The sequence below is a fragment of the Mizuhopecten yessoensis genome, unplaced genomic scaffold (assembly GCF_002113885.1).
Source record: "Mizuhopecten yessoensis strain PY_sf001 unplaced genomic scaffold, ASM211388v2 scaffold5065, whole genome shotgun sequence".
Lineage (NCBI taxonomy): Eukaryota > Metazoa > Mollusca > Bivalvia > Pectinida > Pectinidae > Mizuhopecten > Mizuhopecten yessoensis.
In genome coordinates this window covers 65,282-82,796 of record NW_018405862.1, presented here as the reverse complement: position 1 = coordinate 82,796, position 17,515 = coordinate 65,282, and the positions used below count along the sequence as shown (strand labels likewise).

The 17,515-nt window shown below is 38.9% G+C and overlaps 1 protein-coding gene across 1 annotated transcript in view; it reads right to left on the bottom strand.

Moving 5' to 3' along the window:
- Positions 1-2,100: 2,100 nt before the first annotated feature.
- Positions 2,101-17,515, bottom strand: part of LOC110450183 (protein-glutamine gamma-glutamyltransferase K-like) — a 72,630-nt gene continuing 57,215 nt past the window's right edge. Inside the window, exons 11-15 of the mRNA XM_021497490.1 lie at positions 12,019-12,145; positions 11,377-11,664; positions 9,031-9,191; positions 8,177-8,319; positions 2,101-4,689 (exon numbers count right to left, since the gene is read on the bottom strand). Of these exons, the coding sequence (XP_021353165.1) occupies positions 4,494-4,689; positions 8,177-8,319; positions 9,031-9,191; positions 11,377-11,664; positions 12,019-12,145 (915 nt within the window). The 3' untranslated portion in view covers positions 2,101-4,493. The remainder of the gene's footprint in view (positions 4,690-8,176; positions 8,320-9,030; positions 9,192-11,376; positions 11,665-12,018; positions 12,146-17,515) is intronic.

Below are 17,515 nucleotides of genomic sequence, written 5' to 3'. Positions count from 1 at the left end.
CCAGAACTGTAAGCCAAAGGCTTACGGATTCCCCAGCTGTTATAAAAACCAGAACTGTAAGCCAAAGGTTAAATAATACTTCCCGCTGCTATACAAACCAAAACTGTAAGCCAAATTCCCAATAATACTTCCCGCTGCTAAACAAACCAGAACTGTAAGCCAAAGGCTAACTTATACTTCCGGCTTCTATACAAACCAGAACTGTGGGCCAAAGGCTAACTAATACTTCCCGCTGCTATACAAACCAGAAATGTAAGTCAAAGGCTAACTAATACCTTTGGCTTACAGTTCTTGTTTGTATTGTAGCGGGGGTATTATTTAGCCTTTAGCTTACAGTTCTGGTTTGTATAGCAGCGGTGATATTAGTTAGCCTTTGGCATTTTGCTTATTCAGAAGTTATTTAAAGTTTTTAAAATATTTGACCCCTGTTACCTTGAACATAGGTGAAAGTAATTTAATTGAACAAACTTTTTAGCCCTTCATTCCAGCATGTTACTGGCTTAATATCATCGCCCTAGGCCTCTTGTTTATTCAGAAGAAGTTGTTAAAATGTTTTGAACATATTTGACCCCTGTGACCTTGAATATAAATCAAGGTCATTTATTTGAACAAACTTGGTAGTCCTTAATCCAAGCATGTTACTGGCTAAATTTAAGCACCCTATGCCTCTTGCTCTTGGTTATTCAGGAGAAGTTCTTTAAATGTTTTAAACATATTCGACGCCTGTGACCTTGAATATAAGTCAAGGTCATTTATATGATCAAACTTGGTATCCCTTTATTTCGGCATTTTACTGGCCAACTATCATCACCCTAGGCCTCTTGGTTATGAAGAACAAGCTGTTTAAAGTAAAATATTGAGGCCGGATGACGGACGGACGGACGGACGACGGACCATGGCATAAGCTTACTTGGCCCTTTGGGCCAGGTGAGCTAAAAACTCATTAAACAAGAGGCCCAAGAGGGCCTGTATCGCTCACCTGATTATTTAAACAGTCATAGCAAAATATTCTCATTAAATATTATATTGCACTAAAAATATTTCACTTGCAAACTTTGTTGACTCCATCAGTTGAAACTACCAGCCAAATATTATTATATGATTCTATGCTTTTTGATTCTTCTTTCAAGTTGCTTGACGTATTTTCCCTGTGACCTTGTAAGTAGGTCAATATCATTTTCCTTCTCAAATTGGTTAGCTCCATTCCAAAATGCTAAAAGCCAAATCTTATGAATCCATTCCTTCTAGTTCTTGAGAACAAATCCTTTAAAATGTTGTTGACCTCTGTGACCTCTTAAGTAGGTTGAGGTCATTTTCATTCGTAAACCTTGGTGAGCTCTATCCCAGGAAATCACCAGCCAAATATTATAAATTTGTTGAATTTTAATTCTTCAGAAGAAGTAGTTTGAACCGTTTGACATATTTGAACACTGTGACCTTAAAAGTAGGTCAAGGTCATTTTCATTCTCAAACTTTGTTGGGCTCTTTCCCAGAAAGCTACAAGCCAACCTTTTAGGTTCTATAACTTTCAGTTCTTCAGAAGTCGTTTGAAGCATTTGACATATTTGACTGCTGTGACCTTGATAGTAAGTCAAACTAATTTTCATTCTCAAACTTTGTTGGGCTCTATCCCACGATGCCACCAGCCAAATATGAAGATTCTATACCTTTCAGTTCTTCAGAAGAAGTCAGTTTTAACATTCGACATATTTGACCGCTGTGACCTTGAAAGTAGGTCAAGGTTATTTTCGTCTCAAACTTTGTTGGGCTCCATCCCAGGAAGCCACCAGCCAAATATGAAGATTCTATACCTTTTAGTTCTTCAGAAGAGGTCGGTTTTAGCATTTGACATATTTGACCACTGTGACCTTGAAAGTAGGTCAAGGTCACAGGTGAGCTAAAAACAAGTCTAATATTGAGAAATGTACTACATTTGTGTACAACAAACTGGAAGCATTAACTGTGGTTCGAGGAAATCTGAATATCAACGTGTTACCTCCGCCAACACAATCTGAATATCGATGTGATATAATGACATTGATTGGTAGCTTGGTCTCCAAAGCCAGGGTTTATTTAGGAAATATACAACAAAACAAACAGTTTGATATTAAGGATTTTTAATTTCTTGATACAGTAACAACTGATCCCACACAACTTATAATTGAGAAATTCCGTTAATTAACCATGACAAATATTCATTTGGTTCTTAACAATTAAATGTGTTACATTCCATGCATCAGACTTAACAATATTTACCCCGTTAAAGAAACAATGTATAACAATCACACAAGCATTCTATTCCAAAATCTCTTCTACAGGAAGTTATGTCGATGAATGATGACTTCCCTAAATGTTGTTCCTCTTCATTTTCTGTGTGATTTATTTTGGAAAAGTCACACAACTTACCAGATTTCCATTGTAAACATCTGACCAGGATGAGTGCCAGACTCTCAAAATTTGTTAATGTTTAGCTGCCAAAGTATGGTGTCCCTATTACACTGTAACAAGGTAATGATGAAATGTTACTACAGTAGCAGCCAAAGTATGGTGTCCCTATTACACTGTAACAAGGTAATGATGAAATGTTACTACAGTAGCTGCCAAAGTATGGTGTCCCTATTACACTGTAACAAGGTAATGACGAAAAAATGTTACTACAGTAGCTCATTTAATTCATCTTTAAAATTTATGATGTCAATATAAACAATGTTTCATTAAACAAGAGTTTTAATACAATTGTTCTTTGTTGTTGTAATATGACATAAAAAAATAGTAAATATGAAGCCTGTATGGTTTTAACCTGTAAATTCACAAATAAAATGATGTTGGGGAGTCACCAACATGTATTTACCGTTAGCTGTAGGAAAACAGACTAGGCGTTTACAAGTCTCTTCCAATCGGTATACCAGTTATAAAGAATATTTACCATTAGCTGTAGGAAAACAGACTAGGCGTTTACAAGTCTCTTCCAATCGGTATACCAGTTATAAAGAATATTTACCGTTAGCTGTAGGAAAACAGACTAGGCGTTTACAAGTCTCTTCCAATCGGTATACCAGTTATAAAGAATATTTACCGTTAGCTGTAGGAAAACAGACTAGGCGTTTACAAGTCTCTTCCAATCGGTATACCAGTTATAAAGAATATTTACCGTTAGCTGTAGGAAAACAGACTAGGCGTTTACAAGTCTCTTCCAATCGGTATACCAGTTATAAAGAATATTTACCGTTAGCTGTAGGAAAACAGACTAGGCGTTTACAAGTCTCTTCCAATCGGTATACCAGTTATAAAGAATATTTACCGTTAGCTGTAGGAAAACAGACTAGGCGTTTACAAGTCTCTTCCAATCGGTATACCAGTTATAAAGAATATTTACCGTTAGCTGTAGGAAAACAGACTAGGCGTTTACAAGTCTCTTCCAATCGGTATACCAGTTATAAAGAATATTTACCGTTAGCTGTAGGAAAACAGACTAGGCGTTTACAAGTCTCTTCCAATCGGTATACCAGTTATAAAGAATATTTACCGTTAGCTGTAGGAAAACAGACTAGGCGTTTACAAGTCTCTTCCAATCGGTATACCAGTTATAAAGAATATTTACCGTTAGCTGTAGGAAAACAGACTAGGCGTTTACAAGTCTCTTCCAATCGGTATACCAGTTATAAAGAATATTTACCATTAGCTGTAGGAAAACAGACTAGGCGTTTACAAGTCTCTTCCAATCGGTATACCAGTTATAAAGAATATTTACCATTAGCTGTAGGAAAACAGACTAGGCGTTTACAAGTCTCTTCCAATCGGTATACCAGTTATAAAGTATATTTACCATTAGCTGTAGGAAAACAGACTAGGCGTTTACAAGTCTCTTCCAATCGGTATACCAGTTATATGCAAAAGTGCTTTTTTCCTATGTAATTATAATAAAATGTAACCCCTCTAAAGGTGAATATCAGGGTTAACACAGGATAGCGAAATTCACATTTTTACCAAAACACCACGATCGTTTCTGACCATGAAGAGCACTATATTATATATCTTGGTCTGAGGAAGATTGCTAAAATGTTTAGTCTCAACCCTCAGGCTCCTGGGGATGATATCCCTATAAAACACAATTTTTGCATGTCTTTTGCCACTGAAGCTTCCTGCAAATCATCTTTTTGAAATTGCTTTAAATTTGCTGTTTTTGAGAAATGTTCAAAATGTAAGTTGTTTACAGATTCACAATGACGAATAAAAGGCGATAGCAATAGGTCACATGGGACTGAATTGTCTCAGGTGACCTATATATGACATCACTAAAGGTAAGATGAAAATAACATATTACAAAACTTATATGTGACAACACATTTCACATTTTAAAAGTATCCTTCATAAAAGAATAAATTGAAATTCTCTTCATCTAAAAAACCTTCGGCATATTTCAGAGTCTTGAGATGTCGCAAGGAAGTTGTTACTGTTATTATTGGTCTTCATGGTTTAGGAAGATTCTTCTATTACTCATCATCACTGCTGTCTGTTTCATCCTCATCCTTTGGAGGAGTATTAATGATCTTTGTATAGGTGCTGCCCTCTATGTTGACAATCTGGTCACAGCTGAAGGTGACATTGAGACGGCGGCGGCGGTGATAGCGTCGAGTCGGATGGAGCATAAATTCCTCTGTCACCGATTCTCCAGGTCTGATGGCTCTCCTAGGGGACAAACAAATATCAGTTGACAGGATCTCAATGTTTGTTTTTTTCATTTATACTACATACAATCAATATATTCAGTAAGACACTGATATTCATTCAACTACAAAATCTGTGATTAAATATATCAGAAAACTATCGTTTTATACCATTAATTAAGCCATATGAAATTTTGATAGCATGAACAAAGGCCATATTACTTTCTAAAGCATGGTGCAAGGGCCATTTTATGGCATAACCCAAGGTCATGTGACATCTAATAACATGGCCTAAGGTCATTTGACAATTAAGAGAATGGCCCAAGGACAACAAGATAACGCAAAGCATGACATTATCCCCCACACCCCGCTGTTTAAAAGAAAGACACACAATCATATAATTATATGTTAACATTACAATAACTGGTATTAACTCCATTCCACCACTGTTACTGATATTTTGATTTAGATCATCTCTTACAAAACACTGATGACTTTCCCATCAAAAAAGGCTTGATAAGAGCACTAGCTTCATAAGTACAAAACTTCCTGCATACATCTTGAATGCAAACAGCTCCAATAGAGTGCTAGATTGACAAGTGTACAAGTTAATTAAATTTCAATTTGTTATTTTTAACAGTTTTGAGATCATGCTACAGAAACCTCAAATTTCATATTTTTGCCTTATTCCATGGCAACAGAAAAAGAAAAAACATATCCAAAATGAGAACTCCTGCAGTAACAAAATGCACCAAGAGAGTGCTAGCTTTTATAAAGTGTACAAAGTTTCAGGCAGTTCTTGAACAATTTTGTTGCCATGCTCTGGAAACCGTGAAATTTGTAATTTTGCCTAACTAGAGAGATAGTATGATAAGTGGACAAAGTTTCAGGTACATGTAGTTATCTTGAAAGGTTTTGACATTTTACTAAACAAGAGGCCCAATGGGCCTGCATCGCTCACCTGGTATTAATCTTACACTTGTAACCTCAAAAGAAATAAAGCTACAGGCAAAATATCAATATTTATGACTATAAGTCTTTCAAAACAACCTGTTAAAAGAGGCCAAAACATTTCACCCCTGTGACCTTGAAAGTCGAACAAGGTCATTACATTAATTTTATAGCCCTTCATCTCAGGATGCAACTTGCAAAATAACACCACTCTATCCTTTTTTTTTTTTGAGAGTAGGTCATTTAAATGTTTATACATATTTGACCAAATGTGACTTTCAAAGTGGGTCAAGGTCATTCATTTGAACAAACTTGGTAGTCCTCTCATCCCAGCAATTGCTACATGCCCACTATCAGTACCATTGGCCTTTTGGTTATTAGGAAGAAGTCGTTTTAACATTTTTACGACATTTGACCCCTGTGACCTTGAAAGAGGGTCAATGTCATTCATTTGAACAAACTTGGTTGTCCTTCATTCCAGGATGCTACAGGCTCAATATCAGTACCCTGGTACTTTTTGTTATTGAGAAGAAGTTGTTGGAAGATTTTAAGATATTTGACCCCTGTGACCTTGAAAGTGGATCAAGGTCATTCATTTGAACAAACTTGGTAGTCCTTCATCCCAGCAATTGCTACATGCCCAATCTCAGTACCCTTGGCCTTTTGGTTATTGAGAAGAAGTTGTTTGAAGATTTTAATACATTTGACCACTAAGACCTTGAAAATTGGTCAAGGTCATTCATTTGAACAAATTTGGTAGCTATTCATGCCAGCATGCTACAGGTCCAATATCAGTACCCTGGGCCTTTTGGTTATTAGGAGGAAGTCGTTTGAACATTTTTCGACATTTGACCCCTGTGACCTTGAAAGTGGGTCAAGGTCATTCATTTGAACAAACTTGGTTGCCCTTTATTCCAGCATGCTACAGGCCTAATATCAGTACCCTTGGCCTTTTGGTTATTGAGAAGAAGTTGTTTGAAGATTTTAATACATTTGACCACTAAGACCTTGAAAATTGGTCAAGGTCATTCATTTGAACAAATTTGGTAGCTATTCATGCCAGCATGCTACAGGTCCAATATCAGTACCCTGGGCCTTTTGGTTATTAGGAGGAAGTCGTTTGAACATTTTTCGACATTTGACCCCTGTGACCTTGAAAGTGGGTCAAGGTCATTCATTTGAACAAACTTGGTTGCCCTTTATTCCAGCATGCTACAGGCCTAATATCAGTACCCTGGGCCTTTTGGTTATTGAGAAGAAGTGGTTTGAACATTTTACGACAGTTGACCCCTGTGACCTTGAAAGTGGTCAAGGGCATTCATTTTAACAAAATTGGTAGCCCTTCATCCCAGCATGCTACTGGCCAAATATCATTGCCCTAGACCTTTTGGTTATTGAGAAGGAGTAGTTTAGAGCAAAATATTGACGACAGACGCCGCACCACAGCATAAGCTCACTTGGCCCTTGGTGAGCTAAAAATGAGAAATCCTCCATAGCAAAAGGCACTACCTGAATGCAAGCTTGATAGTATATACAAAGTTTCAGGTAGTTTTCTTGAATGGTTTTGGATGATCTATACAACTGAAATTTGTAATTTGGCCTATCTGTTTCCATGGTAGCACTACTAGCTAGAGTACTAGCTTGATAACTGTACAAAATTTTGAGTAGTTATCTTGAACTGTTTCAGAGCTGTGGTCTGGAAAAAACCAATCTGTAATTTGGCCTATTTGTTTCCATGGTAAAGTATTTAAATGGAGAATTTCTCCATAGCAAAAGGCACTACTAGAGCACTAGCTTGATAACTGTACACAGTTTTGAGTAGTTATCTTGAATTGTTTCAGAACCCATGCACAGACGCACAGACGGATGGACAGACGGACGGATGGAGCCCGGTTTAATATCCCCCATAAACGCGTTTTTGCGGGGGATAATTATTCATATAGATCTTGGCCAAAATAAGGGACTTTCGTAGTTGGTCAGTAACACATTTTGTAATATTCCAAAGCTTGCAATGTGTATAACAATTAAGTGGTAAAATCTTCCATGATCCCTGATTTACAGAGATGAAGACTCGAGCAGGTCACACTTAAACATGTTCCACAAGTGGGTCACACTTAAACATATTCCACAAGACCAGTTATTTATATGGCTGACAAGAACTCTTCAGCACAGTCTATCAAAATAGAATTACATTTAGCAAATAAGTGTGATTTTTTTTAGCATGGCCCTGGACAACTGAATTGTGTATAGCAGATCAGTGAATTTTTTAACCTAATTATAGGAGTAGAATAACAGGAACTGATATATTAACAGTACTAGCTTGACCACTGAAGTTTTCATATCTTGGCAAGTCACAGGCAATAGCGACCATCTCATATCCTGAAATTATTTAAATCGGTTTTTAGATATTAAACTATATTTGCTTTGTATTACTCCAACAAAGCATCAGCAAAGTTTGCCAAAAGTACTTAAGTCATAAAATTGTTTTTGTCTCCTAACAGAACCTATCAGAGGTAATTGCAGCTATCTTGAATTGTTTTGGAGAGCTGTAAACGTACTTGACAGGTATGGTGAAACCTTTTTGTATGAGGCCATTTCCAGCATCGCAGGAAAACACGCCATGTGTCAGAGTGAGGCTTGTTGTGTTCTTGAATTCCACCTTGCCACCAGTATCAGTCATGTATGGAGTAGCTGATGGGATCTGTAACCATAGCAACAGAAGCAATGATAGTGTTTACCATAGGAAATTTCAACAAGTGGCCCAAAGGGCCTGTATTGCGCACCTGGATATTTAAGAAGTCATAGAAAAATATTCTCACTAAATATCATACTGTACCTCTAAGCAACACCCTTACATTAATGGGTGTCCCATCCATACAGGAAGGGACAGAAATGGAAGGATTTAAAAGATTAACCTTATGTTCCGTTATTTAGGGGGGGGGGGGGGGGGGGCCACACTCTCCGTTTATACAAAATTGAGTCCCTTTGCCCAAGGATGCTCTTGACCAAATTCATTAAAAATATCTCCCACCAAACAAAAGGAGAAGCATTTTAAAGATTTACCTCAAGTTCCCCCTATTTGGCCCCGCCTCTCTGACTATTTAAAATTAAGTTCCCTTTGCCCAAGGATGCTCTAGACTAAATTTGGTTACAATCCCTCAAATCAAACAGAAGGAGAAGAATTTAAAACATTTATTACTATGTTCCTCCTATTGGGCCCTGCCCTGCCCCAAGGTGGAGTGTGTGGGGGGGGAGGGGAGGGGGGGCATATCCTCGGTTTGTACAGAATTTAGTCCCCTTTGCCAAGGATGCTCCAGGCCAAATTTAGTCAAAATCCACTGAGCCGTTCGGGACAAATTTGACGGATGAACGGACGACAGTTGCCATGCAACCCCCATAATGTTGTACTTACATCAACAGTAAGGTCTGGTGTACTCAACATGAAGACCTCAGAGAGAACATGCATGCGGCCGTTGGACACATTCTTAGCATTAACATAGATCTGAAACCTTCCTTCTGGATTTCTCTTCTTCTCATACTCCTCTGCTGGTATGCTCATGGTGACAGTTTCCGCTAAAAAAGGGCAAAACAGAATTATGCTTTTTATGATCCTATTTTGTTTAAATATTTCTATGAACCTTTCCCAACAGATCATCTATAAGGATACAGTCAAGGGAAATACTTTTGTCCTTTAAGTAATAAAGACCCAATAGACTAGGGAAAATCTTGTCTCCCTAGGAATAATGAGCAAATAGACAAGGGAAATCTGTTTTTCCTTTTTTTGTATGTAGTAAACAGGGTTTTTTTTGTTTTTTTTTATTGCCCCACAGCATTTTTGGAATACTGCCAGGGTCGGGGCCCTGGATTCAATATCCTTACAAAAAATGTCCTCATGCAAGCAGGCTCTCATTCATTCATTCTTTCATTCAGTCGTTTAATTATTCATTCAATTGTTTGCTTATTCATTCATTTATTTCTTTTCATTTCATCCTTCCTTTTACATTTATTCCATGTTTACATTCATTCATACATTTCATCTATTTATTCATATATTTTGAAGTTTTCTCATTCATGTTATATACAAAGATACTTTATAATACTTAGTAAATGTACTGAGGCATGACACAGATGAAGCTGGAAGGAGAGACCACTCTACTACCATGTATTACATATTATTCAAATGTATTTCTCAAAAAAGTAGCTACCCCTGCTGATCTAGATGTATAATTCCTAAACACGCATGTATATCCCCATTCTCGTTCTCATATNNCCCCCCCCCCCCCATCTGCCTCCTGCCTCACACACCACAGTAGAAGGATTTTTCTGATGAAACACATACACACTTCTCTCATCACTAAACAACACATTTAAAAAGCACACTTTGTCTAAAAAATACTTTTGTCCTTAGAAATAGGACAGAAGATCTAGTCTCCCTAGGAATAATGACCCAATAGACTGGGGAAAATCTTGTGTCTGTAGGAATAACAACCCAACAGACTGAGGAAAATCTTGTGTCTGTAGGAATAATCACCCAATAGACTAGAGAAAATCTTGTATCTGTAGGAATAATGACCCAAAAGACTAGGGAAAATCTTGTCTCCCACCCTTTACAGGTGTGTCTCCTGTTTTAGCTGGGTAAGATCAGCTTGTCACCCCTAGGGGGAGATAGCCTCATGTTGATTAGCACGTGTTCAATTGTGACGTCATCAAAAGTGAATGACGAAATTCATGCCCCAATTGTGTTTTTGTTTACCCTACTTTCGGTGGAGTTGTGACTGAAATAATAGGATGGGAGAAAAACAATCATCCCCTACCTTGAGGGTGTGACAAAGAAATCTCCAACCCTCAGGGTGATTTTTTTGGTTGTCTAACCCTCGGCAGAGCCTCGGGTTAGACAACCAAAAAACATCACCCCTCGGGTTAGAGATTTCTCTATCACACCCTCAAGGTAGTGGAATATTCTATTAGTCTCCCTAGGAATAATGACCAAACAGACTAGAGAAAATCTTGTGTCAGTAGGAATAATTACCCAATAGACTAGGGAAAATCTTGTCTCCCTAGGAATAATGACCCAATAGACTAGGGGAAATCTTCTCTTCCTAGGAATAACGACCCAATAGACTGGGGAAAATCTTGTGTCTGAAGGAATAACGACCCAATAGACTGGGGAAAATCTTGTCTCCCTAGGAATAATGACCCAATAGACTAGAGAAAATCTTGTGTCTGTAGGAATAATGACCCAATAGATTTGGGAAAATCTTGTCTCCCTAGGAAAAATGACCCAACAGATTAGGGAAAATATTGTGTCTGAAGGAATAATGACCCAATAGACTATGGAAAATCTTGTCTCCCTAGGAAAAATGACCCGACAGACTGTATCGTATTTTGTGAGATTGGTCAGTGAGAGGGGTTTACCCGTGCTAACTTCAATCATGGCACATAACTCTCATTCTACACTTCTTTCCACTGACACTGCCTATATCAATTTCAAATGTGCAATACATGTGCAACACATTGCTCTAGTAAGAAATTAAAGGTTAATAGGTGATTATACACAGTAGCCACCACATCCGCAAAGACAGTGTTTGCATATCAAACCACATATGTCACATAACTTAGACCTTCAAACTGTTTCAATCAAACAGCTAGTCCAAATCAACAGTCGAACTTCTAAGAAAATTTTCCCATTAAATTTAAGTGCATTTTGATATCATCCATTACAAATTTAAATGTTTGAAAAGAAAAAAAACAATCTCACCACTGTAGCCTGGAATGATGCACTCCAGTTTTTCAGTTTTCACCTTCCGGCCGGAAATGCCTGTGTAGAACGCATTCAGAACTGTCAGACGTACATCAACTTTACGTTCCTCGTTCATCTTATTAATGACATTGACCTTAATCTCAATGTCATCCCCAATCATGGTTTCATTTGGAAGGTCAGCATCAAGTTCTACTTCCTGTGTTGTTTCAAGGTTGTAAATGTTATGCTTTCGTCTTGTTCCAAATCGACTGACAAATTGCATGACTTTTCGTTCTTCGGCAGACCCTAAATTGGCACAAAAAATATGTAAATGGTTAAATCCTGATACATTTATTAGGTGTTTCAGATTGAAGCGCCTGCCAATATTTACCATTTCATGACCAGAAACCGTGGGTCTTCAATAGCTCACCCAGAGTTTTATTTTCAATTTGTAGTGTATTAAAATTTGTTCTGTAGTTTAGGTTGTGTCATGTCCAAAGAATTACTTTCTACAGACAGACAAGTAGACAGGTGAGAATTCCTCTATCCCTCCCTGGGTTGAAGAAATGTATAGGCATACTTATTTCCTTGTTCAGTTTCCATGCTTGTAAACAGGCAACTTATCTTAAAATTTACAAAGAGTAACCTTGTTGATCTTACCCTCAGGGTACTTGTACAGCAGGGTGATGTCTTCCCTCTCATCAGAACCGATGGCCTTGGTACTTATCTTCCGACCAACCACATTTTTCTCTACATAAAGCACTTCCATAGTGTCATCATCATGTACCTACAACAGTCAAACAACAATGACATGTCTACAACAGTCAAACAACAAATGACATGCCTACAACAGTCAAACAACAATGACATGCCTACAACAGTCAAATAACAATGACATGCCTACAACAGTCAAATAACGATGACATGCCTACAACAGTCAAATAACAATGACATGCCTACAACAGTCAAACAACAATGACATGCATACAACAGTCGAGCAACAATGACATGCCTACAACAGTCAAACAACAATGACATGCATACAACAGTCAAGCAAAAATGATATGCCTACAACAGTCAAGCAACAATGACATGCCTACAACAGTCAAGCAACAATGACATGCCTAAAACAGTCAAATAACAATGACATGCCTACAACAGTCAAATAACAATGACATGCCTACAACAGTCCAGCAACAATGACACGCCTACAACAGTCAAATAACAATGACATGCCAACAACACAATGACATGCCTACAACAGTCAAGCAACAATGACATGCATACAACAGTCAAGCAACAATGACATGCCTACAACAGTCAAGCAACAATGCCATGCCTATAACAGTCAAATAACACTGACATGCCTACAACAGTCAAATAATAAATGACATGCCTACAACAGTCAAACAACAAATGACATGCCTACAACAGTCAAACAACAATGACATGCCTACAACAGTCAAGCAACAATGACATGCATACAACAGTCAAGCAACAATGACATACCTACAACAGTCAAGCAACAATGCCATGCCTATAACAGACAAATAACACTGACATGCCTACAACAGTCAAATAAAAAATGACATGCCTACAACAGTCAAACAACAATGGCATGCCTTCAACAGTCAAATAACAATGACATGCCTGCAACAGTCAAACAACAAATGACATGCCTACAACAGTCAAACAACAAATGTAATGCCTACAACAGTCAAATAACAATGAGATGCCTACAACAGTCAAACAACAATGACATGCCTACAACAGTCAAACAACAAATGACATGCCTACAGCAGTCAAACAACATGCCTACAACAGTCAAATAACAACGAGATGCCTACAACAGTCAAACAACACGCCTACAACAGTCAAACAACAATGGCATGACTTCAACAGTCAAATAACAATGACGTGCCTACAACAGTCAAGCAACAATGACACGCCTACAACAGCCAAATAACAATGACATGCCTACACCAGTCAAACAAAAATGGCATGCCTTCAACAGTCAAATAACAATGTCATGCCTACAACAGTCAAACAACACGCCTACAACAGTCAAACAACAATTACATGCCTACAACAGTCGAGCAAAAAATGACATGCCTACAACAGTCAAACAACAATGACATGCCTACAACAGTCGAGCAACAAATGACATGCCTACAACAGTCAAACAACATGCCTACAACAGTCAAACAACAATGACATGCCTACCACAGTCAAACAAAAAGACATGCCTACAACAGTCAAACAACAATGGCATGCCTACAACAGTCAAACAACAATGACCTGCCTACAACAGTCGAGCAACAAATGACATGCCTACAACAGTCAAACACCAATGACATGCCTACAACAGTCAAACACCAATGACATGCCTACAACAGTCAAACAACATGCCTACAACAGTCAAACAACAAATCACATGCCTACAACAGTCAAACAAAAATGACATGCCTACAACAGTCAAACACCAATGACATGCCTACAACAGTCAAACAAAAATGACATGCCTACAACAGTCAAACACCAATGACATGCCTACAACAGTCAAACAACATGCCTACAACAGTCAAATAACAATGACATGCCTACAAAAGTCAAACAACAATTACATGCCTACAACAGTCAAACAACAATTACATGCCTACAACAGTCAAACAACAATAACATGCCTACAACAGTCGAGCAACAAATGACATTCCTACAACAGTCAAACAACATGCCTACAACAGTCAAACAACAAATCACATGCCTACAACAGTCAAACAACAATGGCATGCCTACAACAGTCAAACAACAATGGCATGCCTACAACAGTCAAACAACAATGGCATGCCTACAACAGTCAAACAACAATGGCATGCCTACAACAGTCAAACAACAATGGCATGCCTACAACAGTCAAACAACAATGGCATGCCTACAACAGTCAAACAACAATGCCATGCCTACAACAGTCACACAACAATGACATGCCGACAACAGTCAAACAACAATGACATGCCTACAACAGTCAAACAACAATGAGATGCCTACAACAATCACACAACAATGACATGTCTACAACAGTTAAAAAACATAGGTTAATTTCAGGGTAATTTCAGAGCGCGCGCATACGACTCTGACCTCCCACCCCTGATGTGCTTTCCAAATTCTAGTAGGTGTGAAGAGTTTCAGGATTTCATACTTGACACTTTGATTGGTAGAATTAGAGATAGCTCTCTTAGGGTCTGGGGGAAGGTAGGGAATTGTAATCCTCCTCATCTAAAAAGTTCCTTAACTTGTGGATCAAGGACCTATCCTTTAAGTTGGACACCTTGAGAGAGCTCCCTCGTATCATAGGGGCTGACAACTTCATGACTCAGATTGACGATAAGTCAGGTTACGACCATGTTTTGCTTAAGGAGTCTAGCCAGACTTTTTTTCGGCGGCCAGTTTGTTGGGGGGGGTACCTGGTCTACACCACTTTACCCTTTGGGTTTAAGAGCAGTGCATATACAGTTGTGGGAAAGCTTAGTAAGGGAGACTTCTGGGAAAATGGGGACAGTAGGCCAATTTATGTGAAGGAGGCTGATGTCTTGGTCAAAACTCTTAGGTCAATGGAGTTGTCAAAGAGCTGTACGAGTTGACATCTGAAAACAATATTGACCTCAGGCTGACGTACATCCCCTCAGGGGATAACCCTGCGGACGATCCATCACGCTCACTATCTTTAGCAGACAGTACTTTGACGAGGGAGTCCTGGAAAAAGGTTCAGGGAAAGTTTGGGCCACACTCGAAGGATATGATGGCCCTTGACTCCAATACAATGACATCCCCTAAGTATTTCCCCCACTACAAATGATTATGCCCTTATTGGCTTGTCTGAGAAACCAGGCGGTAGGAGAGTGTACCATAGTGCTACCGGTTTTGAACCCAAAACCAGTTTGGTGGCCGGTTCTCAAAGCTCATGCAGTAGGAGCCCTACAGTTGGGGGATACTGGGGAAAAGGGGGTATTGTTGGTCACCACTAAGAAGGGCTATGTAGAGGACAAGAAGGGTCTGAGGTGGCCTCTCAACGCTTTTAGGGTAAACTTTTGATTATATTCAAGATTGAGGAAGCAATTTGGGGAGAGATGTTACAAATTGAGGAAAGGCTGAAGTATTTGGAGGGCCTGGTAAAAGACACAAAGTACGAGAAGCAGAAGAAAGCTCTAGAAATATAACTTGTGACGTTTTTACGAATGTATGGTAGGGCAGACTTAATCTCTGCTACCCCGATTTGTTTTTTCTCTTGCAATTATTTGCAGGGGATCGCGCAGGCGATTTAGGTCAAGTGGTTGCACAGGAGGTTAAAAGGCTAAGGGACAACAAAGGTTTTCTGTTAAGGCATAGGGTGGGTAAGACTCTTACATAGGGAAAGTCTAACACGTTTGGGATCGTCAGGAGGGAGGAAGCTCATATTTGTCCGGTAAAGGCCCTGGAGGTGTATGTGGCACAGTCAGGGTATATGGGGGTAGACCTTTCAGTGGGTAAAGGCCCTGGAGGTGTATGTGGCACAGTCAGGGTATATGGGGGGTAGACCTTTCAGGGGGTTACCTGTTCCGACCAGTGGACGGTTCTAGGAGGGCGGTATTACATGAGCCCCTATCATATTCGGTAGCGTATGAAAGACTGAAGCACTATCTGGGTGTGCTGGGTTTGGACAAGGGGGAGACTCCTCACAGCCTTAGTAGGGGGTGCGCGGTATCACTAAGCTTGACTGGATCGGCTTCAAAGGCAGAAGTCATGGGCCATGTAGGTTGGTTCACTGGTAACAGTGTTGACAGATATAGCGAGGTACCAAATATCCTGGATACAAGCACTATGTCATCCTTGTTTTCGAGGGTAACAGATGCGGAAAATCTGTATAACTCTGTGGGAACCTCTAGAAATCTCCCGAATGCCTTTTAGAACCGAGGTATGCTACAGGTTACTGGTACGTGGAATGTAAACCAGGGATACGGGAACATGCATTGGTGTGAGAATGTGTACAGCAATGGAATGTTAGGATAGACAGAGTGATGGGATCGTAAATGGAGTTTTGGTGTGGAATGTGATGTGGGAGAGTCGTAATTCATGCCTGGGATGTTTTTTCACATGTATTGGTGCTATAATTAGGAGGAAACTAGAACACTGACTGGTCAGTAAGGGCCCCGTCTTGTGGCAATATATCCCCCATAATCATCAAGAAGCAATCTGCCCATATATCTGAGCTTGACGTTTGATATTTGGACTTCAAAAAGAATCGCAAGGAAGCAAAATATACATTTTACATGTACTATGATGCAAGTCTTGTTTCCTTCCACCTCCATATTTGCTGGGCTAACAGAAATGTAAATACCGGTGCAATACTCATTTGTTAGCTTTGAATTGTTTTATTTCACCTTATATACCTCCTCCATCAAGAGCCAGGGTCAAAGTCAGAGATCCACTTTGTTTTTGACCTATGGACCCAAATGACCTTGACCATTAACCCAGTGACCCTGATCTTTGGTCAGTTGACTTATTCTTTAATTCCGACCAACTTTGCTTCTTAATATCACAACAAAATGTTCATCAGTGAAAAATACAAAACTTGACCTTGACCCTTTGCACCCCGTAACCTGGACATAAGGTCAGTTGACTCTGTGTTAAGTTCTGAACAACATTGCTTCATAAAGTGAAAAGATTAAAAACAAGAGATCCCAGAGGGATCTTGGCACCCACCTTTGAACCATCTTCATTAGTTCTTTGTCAGTTCGATCTTTTCTCTTCTTTCCTCTTATCTGTTTGATCGAGTCATGCTAACAGTAAATGCACTTTGAGGTAACTTTTGATCTAAACTTAATACTGATGTGTATGAAAGCCAACCTTCAAAGTGAGTTTGTCATTTCACATATTTACTAGTACAGTACTTAATGTGCAATATGAGAAAGATCTGTTTAGTTCTTCTTTTAATCCATTTTGTTTTTATGATCAGTCTCAAAATATAACATACACAACGAAGGATCAAGAGGAACCTACATTTAAAATTTGAGACAGATCCCTCCCATACTTCCCGAGAAATAGCGATAACAAACTTTCACTATCAAAATCCAAGATGGCTGCCTGTCGGCCATGTTGTTTATCCGATCAGTCTCTAAAA